An 8,601-nucleotide genomic window follows, 5' to 3' on the forward strand; every position below is an offset into this window, starting at 1 on the left:
TACTCAAATGCTTGCAGTATAAACTATTAGTTCATATCTATTTGAACTAGTACTCTAAATGGGTACTCTAATGTTGATTGTTCAATTGAAAACGTTAGTATTAGGCATTTTGAAAAATAAAAAAAGGATTCAACAACTAATAATATTTTTCTAATTGTTTATTCTCTCTTTCTATTTCATGAACATAACTTTTGTTCTAAGAATTAGCATAAAAATATTGTATATTCCGCAGGAATGTGCTGCTTGCCATGTGTTGCTAACGTCCTGTGCAGCTCTGTGCTTGATGTTTAGTCTGACAGAGTCACACGCTCTATATCCAGAGGTGGGGGTGGGGGTGGGGTGGGCTTGTTGCCAGGGAGACGGTTACATAATTGCAGGGGGGCCTAAAGGAGCTGGACTGTGGCGCAATAGGACAAAAGAACAGTACTGTCCCACTGTTGGAGCACATAATGCTTTACTCATAAAGGTTTATGCCATGAAGCAAGCTTGTGCAACAGCCAGCAATTAATCTATTTGCTCACAAATCCGATCACAGGACACATACTGTATTAATACAAGGAAACAGGGTCAAGTGAGAGTAACTGCATAGAGAATTCTACAATACTCTGAATCTTTCAGCAGTTTTAATTCTGTTCCCAAAAATAGTCTAGTGGATTTGGTGTACTGGGAATATCCTCAGAAAAGCTCAAAGCTTTTTCAATTTCAGTAAATTATATTATTTCACTTGATGTAGATGTAAAATAGGTTCAGCCACTGGATTACTACATCAAGTCCTTGTCATTGCAATGCAAACATACCAGTAAACAGAATTATTTCAAACAAAAGATAAAAAAATAACATTTTTACATTTCCCAGGATTACCTTATAGTGGCAAAATAATGTCTGCTTTTGTTGAGGTGTGGCCATCACTCAGCCCTCTCTCTTCTCTGCCCCTGATAAAACTCAACTCCCAAATACCTTTCCTGCCTCCAAGGGTCCAATCCTGAATCCTAACACTTCCCCCTTCTCCTAGGTCCTTATTTTATTTCCCCTAGCACTGAATGTACAGTAATAACTGGATACATTTTGTGGCTCACATCCAGCCTATCAGTAGGTTAGAAGGAGCCATCTAGCTGATGCCTATCTGATCTCCAGAGGGATATCAACAAAGGCCTACAAGGATAGATGGGAAGGATCAGTCTGGGATTTGGGTTAAGGTTCAGTGTGTGTGTGTGTGTGTGTGTGTGTGTGTGTGTGTGTGTGTGTGTGTGTGTGTGTGTGTGTGTGTGTGTGTGTGTGTGTGTGTGAGTGTGTGTGTGTATGTGTGTGTATGTATGTGTGCGCACTCAAGTGTACAGACATTCCTAATGGCCTTGGCCTTGCTCATCAGTAGTGAATGGGCCAAGGGAACTCTGGGAGATGGGATGGCGTCAGGTGGGAGAGGTGCAAAGGTGGCTTGTCTGGTAGCTTGTCTGGTAGCACTGCATATGCCCACACCCAACATAAGCTACTGTACAGACACTGGACTGTAGGAGAGAGAGAGGGGCAAGGGGAGTGGTAGCGCTCTCTATATTTAGTCACTCTTGCTGTGAACCACATACCAATGACAACAGACACACAGACACCCACCCACTCACTCACTCACTTACCCATCCAGTCAGCCAGCCACCAACACCACCACCCCCAACCCCCCAAGCTCCCAACCCCCTCCCCTCCTTTTCCACCCACCCCTCGACAGCTTCAGTGTTGGGGAGTGCAGGAAGCAGCGTTGGTCGCACTATCCAGTGACCTCCTCGTCTCTCGCCTTCCCTCTGTAAGGATACAGTAACAACTTAAGACGCCCAAAGGGACCTCGACACAGGTAAGGTGTCATAGGGTGACTGCCAAGGTGTGCCCACTTTTGCTCTGGGATTACAACGTGACCTTGACATGTCAGACCTGTTAGCTCTGAACAGTCCTGGAGAGTTGACAATGCTACCCTATTGTCACTCTAAAAGCTAGTCTTTGCATCCTAACAACAACTTGAAGTGTGAAAGACTCAATTTACAGATCAATTATTATCTGCTATTTCCCCTGAAGACTTCATGCACACTGTCATATGCCAAAAACCTGTGTTTCTCAATTTCATCTTGATTGTTGAGTAACATAAAAAAAAAGTGTAATAGGTATTTGATGTGACAATTTGTGATGTTCAATGATTACAAATGGATCTCCGGTCAAGCGAATGGATAATACTAGTAATTCAGTATTCTGGAGCATAATCTGTACACACCCAACTCTGCTTTGAGCACCTAATCATGGAATATATTAATTTGGGATTTAATTAAACAAATTGGCTTGACATATTCAAAATATCAGTAACATGTGAAAATGTCTACATTGGTGTGGACTGTTGCTTGCCATTTATTCTTGCTGTGACATCATCACACATTCCATCCCGCGGTTGTTTCAACCCACTTAGGTCATTTCAGTTGTATTGATTCTCATGTAAGCAAGTTGCCATGTCTGAAGAGCATGTGCTTGCCATTTAACAGCCCAAGGTTATTTAAAGGGATGTGCTAACTTTGCCCTTTTGGCGGCTCCAATAAATTCTACCTGCTCAAGGGGGTGTTTGTGCGTGGCAGAGGAGTGTAATGTTAACAATTGATAGCACACACAGTGCTGTGTTGTCTGCTTTTGTGTGTTGTTTGCTATTACAAGGTGTGCTGAAACATTATGTCTCTGGTGATGCTCTGCTCCCCTAGGGGAGGACATGTCACAGTTCTCTACCATGACAACCCGGGAGAGGAAGATCCAGGCAGCAGCCATCTGTAGGGAGATTCAGGGCTCCGAAGGTATAAGTTCCTACTCTCTAGTCATATTATCTCTTGCCCTCACCTTCTCTCCCTATCACTTTCACTCCCTCTCATTTCTGATGTAAAAGCATGTGTTCATACATTGACTTGACAACACTCATAAACACAGCACAGACATAAATACACATGCACCCCCCCAGTAGTGTTCAAATGGAAATGCATTCATACCCCCCCCCCCCCACACACACACACACACACACACACACACACACACACACACACACACACACATCTCGCCCACCATCCATAAGCCAGTACCACACCACTCAACGACACTTTCTATAAATAAGCAAATGATAAGTTTTATTGCCCAAAGTAACTAATCCCTTTGTCGTTGTCCTTTGAACAAGCTATTTCTGGGTGGGAACAACTGGGTTGCTCATTGGGGTAGGGAGAGGGCCTGAAGACTACTGGCAGCTGAGGGATATTCTGGCAGGCTAGCTTTTCACTCTTCGATAGGCATATGACATCTCTATAATCAGCATGCATTAGCTAGCACGCAGCGATAACCACAAAAAGGAGTTCAACATGAGCGACTGACAATAAAATATAATTTTAAGATCGTTTATCATATTGACAGTAATGTGAACTCAGCAAAATATGTGTTAGGAACTGTTTACAGTGATAGATAATCATTCAAATGTAAATGACCATACTGGCAAACAAAGCCTTTCTCAGAGCTGTTGTGTGGCCTATAGATGCAGAGATGGACCTTGGGAAGAAGGTGAGTGCCCCTAAAGACATCATGCTAGAAGAACTGTCGCTGGCTTCCAACAGGGGCTCCCGTCTCTTCAAGATGCGCCAGAGACGCTCAGAGAAATACACCTTTGAGAGCATCCAGAATGAAACCAACCTACAGATCAATGTAAGCACAAGCCCATCATTGTCACACACACACACACACACACACACACACACACACACACACACACACATACACACACACACACACACACACACACACACACACACACACACACACACACACACACACACTGCTGTACTGACATATTGGGAAAAACAGGATCTACAATATAGGATTTGTTTTGATGTTTTCTATGGTCTTGATGGGGTGGACCCTATGACTTTTGGAGTCTGTATTCCCACTACATAACATATGTCCACTTGGTTAAATCAAACCATTATCAACAGTCCTTGACGGTGCTCAGGGTCTTTATTTTCTCTACCATCAATTACTTATGGGAACTCACTTCATTGCTGGGTCTCCCTTTGTACTGTTTGGAAGGGTTTATGAAGCGGAAGAGTAACACTTGAGTAACACAATACATCACTTCATGATAAAGCAAGTAAACACTTGAAATGCTTATGAGACTGCTGCCTAGGACTGGGACACAGTAGGTGTGAGATTCTTACAACAGCCTTCAGAAGCCCCATTTGTATGCATTGTGTTTCGATAGGCAGTTTGCCAAGCTCTTATTTTCTCCTCCCACTCATACTTACAGTAGCTGAGCAGTTGGCCCTATGGTGTAGCCATATATGGGGTGTTTCACTTTCAGCTTTAACTCAAATTGAAAATAATCATATTGGCCCAGTTTGTTCAGATTTTTTGTCTATTCCTTATTTAGTTATTCCTCATTGCTATGATAACTGTTTGAGACAATTTGAATGTATACAAATGCAGGTTGTTGACACTGAATCTGAATCTGAGTCTGAAGTGATTGGAAGCTTTCCCTACACTTTAACGTCAGGGGAAAAGGGGAAATGTTGTTTCAAGTTGTAAACATTTCCTGAGGAAGTCCTAGAGTAAATCATTCCAAATATCATTGGTAGGAGGAAAGCTACTCACTATGGACCTGTCTACAGCAGAAGACATTCAAGCCTGTTCATGTTAAGGCACTACATACTGTAGACATTAACCTCTCTCGTTTTCTTTTTGTTTATCACCTTTAGAACGGAGTCTCTCTTCAAGCTGAGAGTGACGAAACCACGGAAACCAAAAGTGACGAGAAGAACTTGGGTGTGGACCAGTCGCCTAAAACACCCCCCAACACACCCGACCCCAGAACTGCAGCAAACCCAGAAAATATCGCCCCAGGTGGGTGCCATTACTGCAACACAACCACTGAGGCGGGACCCCTCATGACCTCTCTTTAACCTAATGACCCCTGTTGACCCCTTCACTCAGTAGCCTGGATATTAGTGATTGGTCAGAAACATTCAGCAAACTGCTCCAGTAATAACTGTTTGAAATTAAGGAAACCATCTAGAAGAAGAAGAAGAAGACTCTTTATTTGGACATGCAATCAATTCTCATCAATTGTAGGAATTTGACACGTGCACACCCCTCCCAAGACAACACACACACACACACACACCCAAGGGAGAACAGAGCTCTGGGCACAGGGCAGCCATATTCGGCACCGCTGGAGCCAGAGTTAGGGGTTAAGTGCCTTGCTCAAGGGCACAACAGCAGTGGTGGGAGCAACCTTCCAGTTACCAGCTCACATCCAGCTCCCTCCTAGGGATCGAACCAGCAACCTCCCGATTGCTGGCCAGCCTCTCCAACCTCTAGGCCACCTGCCGCCCCCATCTACAGTGCTGGGTTAGACTTGGCTAGATTTCCAGTCATGTACTGTACATTATGTCATATCTGTATGGGTCCTGATGGATGATGATAAAATCAGGCATGGGGATAGCATCATTATTTAAAAAAAGTTATATTGCTTGTTTTGAACTTGCCTCCTTCACCTCATGTGGGAAAACATGTTATCCTTGTATGGAATCTCCTGGATCTGTCCTTCCTCAGTCAATCTCTCTCTATCTCTCTCACTACCCCCCCCTCTCTCTCTCTCCCTCCCTCATAATCCCCCTTCACCTCCTTTTTCACAAGTGGCTGTGGATAATGTTTTTATTATAGTCCAGTTCCCCCACAGGAAGCATGATGAGTATTTCTTGTGTGTGCTACTGTCTCTGATACTGTACCATCAGTGCAGGGGAGGCTGGTGGAGGCAGAACGTGTACATGTGTTTGATACCATTCCTCATTCCATTCCATGCATTACAATGAGCCCGTCCTCTGATTCCTACCTCCACCAGTCTCCACTGCATCAGTGGCGCTCAGATCGCGTTTACCCTGATCCAGCACACTCAACACAACTTGGAGACCTATTAGAGGATGAGCACATGGACACAGTATGCGTTGCTATTTCTGGGACTTATGACTGGCCACCACACCACCTTGAGAGGGAGATCAGTGGACATGGCAATTACAGTAGAGACAAAAATGGGGTCAGAGGGTATTGGATAGCATGTGTAATGTCTCTTGAAATAGCTTAGTGATAGAACCAGGTGTTATACTTTTTGTGTCTAATATGGCTTGTTAAATGTGAAGCTTGCTGCATATAAAAGGCAGCTACAGTAAATTTACCGATGAGTGTTAGGTCATGGAGTTGGAAGGAAGGATCTCATTCCTCTGGTTTTCTGGAGTCTGAGGTGACTAAGTGATGATGGGAACATGAGTTGACCCAACATTCAAACACACAGTCTAGCCCTCTTTGTCTATCCTTGTCCTCTTTTCAAGCCTTAGGCAATATCTGTCACTTACTGTATAAAGGAATCTCCATTCATACCTCCAACCTTGAGTGTCTCCTAGTGCGGCAGTCAGAGTAGATTTCCAATACCGAGAATGGTCAAATGCACAACCACATGAGAATATTCTGTGGTCCAAGAAAATCTCTTCCAGTATCTTGTGTAATTGTGAAGGAAACCTAAAAAAGGGATCTTTCCCTGGGGCCTGCGGTGTGGCCTCTTCCGTTTCCTCCTCAGGGCAGAGAGAAAGCACACTGGTTTTGAAGGATACTCCTTTGGATAGGTCTTCCCCATCACTGATGCACACACAGTAAGTGCTCCTTAGTGTTAGCTTACTATGAATTTTTACCATATTTTTCCCGAGAGGCATTAAGGGGATCCCCTTTAGTGCTGTGATAACCTTACATAGGGGTTATGTGGGTGTTTGTGATGGACACACTAAACACAAGTGTTGGGGTCTTATGGTAAAAGCAGGCTGGTTGGTGATCCTTGAGCCAGGAGATACCTCTCAGGTTGATGAGGCCATATTAATTTCACATTTTCCCTTGTTTAATCTCCCTCTATTATGCAGTTGTCCCTCTCACTTCCTTCAAACACATTCTTTCTCTCTCATGCTCTCCCTCTCTCTCTCTGTCCAATGTTGGAGAGTTCCCAGGGCCTTACACTAAAGTACCTCTGTGTTACCATAGGTTACGGGGGGCCTCTGAAAGACATCCCACCAGAGAAGTTCAACAGCACATGTGTCCCCAGGTCCTACTACTCTCCCTGGGACCAAGCCATCATCAACGACCCCACCCTGGCCGGTACCCTCATCACTCACATGCCAGAACCAGAGCCCCAGTCTGAGGCACCAGGGTACAAGAGCTTCAACAGGTAGGGATGATCAGGCTGAGAAGGTTTCACATTAAACATTAAATTCATCATATTTCATTCTATGATTGATGTATTTGCACAATCTCTCTGATGAAAGTCCCTGCTGAAAGATATGTTTGTTTCTGTGTCCTGTATTTGATTTTGTTTCCAGAGTTGCATGGATTGTTATTTATTTAAAATGTTTATATGAAAGAGGGTCTTTGAAAGTTTGTTTATATCCAATGTGTTTTGTTAATAAAATTAATAAAGTACTGGATTACCAAGAAGACTATAAATACACTGACTTTACTGTCCTTTATGTACTGAAAGTCACATTATACAGTAAACATCACCATGTATCTGTTAACTTTTGTGGCAGAACATGTCCTCCAGTCAAAGGGTTTAGCTGCCCTTTGAAGAGATGACTCAGTGTAACTGTTACTTCTCTCTGTCTCATTAGTGGATGATGGCTTATATTAATGTTGTCAATCCAACACCTCCAGGGTGGCAACCCCATTTGGCGGCTTCAACAAGTCCTCAAGACCATCCCCATTCAAGGCCCCAGAGGTGGACCTCAGTCCTGCCGCTGCCCTTCCAGAGTACCCTGAGCTCCAGGAAGACACTGCGGTAAAGCGGCCCACATTCAACAGAGCGGCCGTGGGCTGGGTGTCAGTTGGCGCCCCCCTCAATCTCCCCACAGTTACCCTGGAGCCTATGTTTATCCCAGAATCAGATGACCTTTGAACTTCTGGCTGGTTCAGTCTTCTGAGATGCTGTCTGGTTGCTACCCAAGGTCCTTGTAGGTCAGGGTTAGGTCAGAACAGGGTCAGAGCCTGAGAAAGCTCACAATGGTTTTCTACCAGGGCAAGTTAGCTACTTTTGTGGCAGAAACCAACTTTCTCCGCTTGGCCAATCTGTCCAAGCCCAAATGTACTCTACTATCTTTAAACTGCACTCAAAATAAATCAACCAGCTAGTATACACTAGCTAGAGTTACTACTACAGTATAGGATATTTGCATACTGTAAATGAATGTGTATAATAGAAATTATTATAACACGTATTGCATTATTGGTTTTAGTTGTTTATAAAGTGAGTACAATTGTATAAAGCACAATGTTGTCATTATAGTTTTTCTTGAGTGAGTTTGAGCTCCAATTTCCTTTCTTTTGTTTTACAAAATGACTCATGCACATATCCTTCTGCTCCTAATTGATAGTGACACAAATCTCTTTAAAGTTCCATAAGTAATGCATGAATAACTGTGCAGTGAGTGTCTTTGCTCGTTCTAGAGTGAGTGTCTTTGCTTCATCTAGAGTGATAGCACTGAGCTGCATGACACCGCACCTGTGTACTCTAATGTAAAC

The 8,601-nt window shown here is 43.6% G+C and overlaps 1 protein-coding gene across 1 annotated transcript; it reads left to right on the forward strand.

Moving 5' to 3' along the window:
* Nucleotides 1–1,745: 1,745 nt before the first annotated feature.
* On the forward strand, nucleotides 1,746–8,260 carry myoz2a (myozenin 2a). The gene is made up of 6 exons (XM_083678357.1): nucleotides 1,746–1,840; nucleotides 2,724–2,813; nucleotides 3,533–3,699; nucleotides 4,746–4,890; nucleotides 7,072–7,255; nucleotides 7,738–8,260. Exons 2-6 carry the CDS (start codon nucleotides 2,732–2,734, stop codon nucleotides 7,976–7,978), a joined length of 819 nt encoding a protein of 272 aa, XP_083534483.1. The 5' UTR covers nucleotides 1,746–1,840; nucleotides 2,724–2,731; the 3' UTR covers nucleotides 7,979–8,260.
* The last annotated feature ends 341 nt before the right edge of the window (nucleotides 8,261–8,601 follow it).

The sequence above is a fragment of the Argentina silus genome (genome assembly GCF_951799395.1).
Source record: "Argentina silus genome assembly, chromosome: 1".
In the NCBI taxonomy this organism is placed as follows: Eukaryota; Metazoa; Chordata; class Actinopteri; order Argentiniformes; family Argentinidae; genus Argentina; species Argentina silus.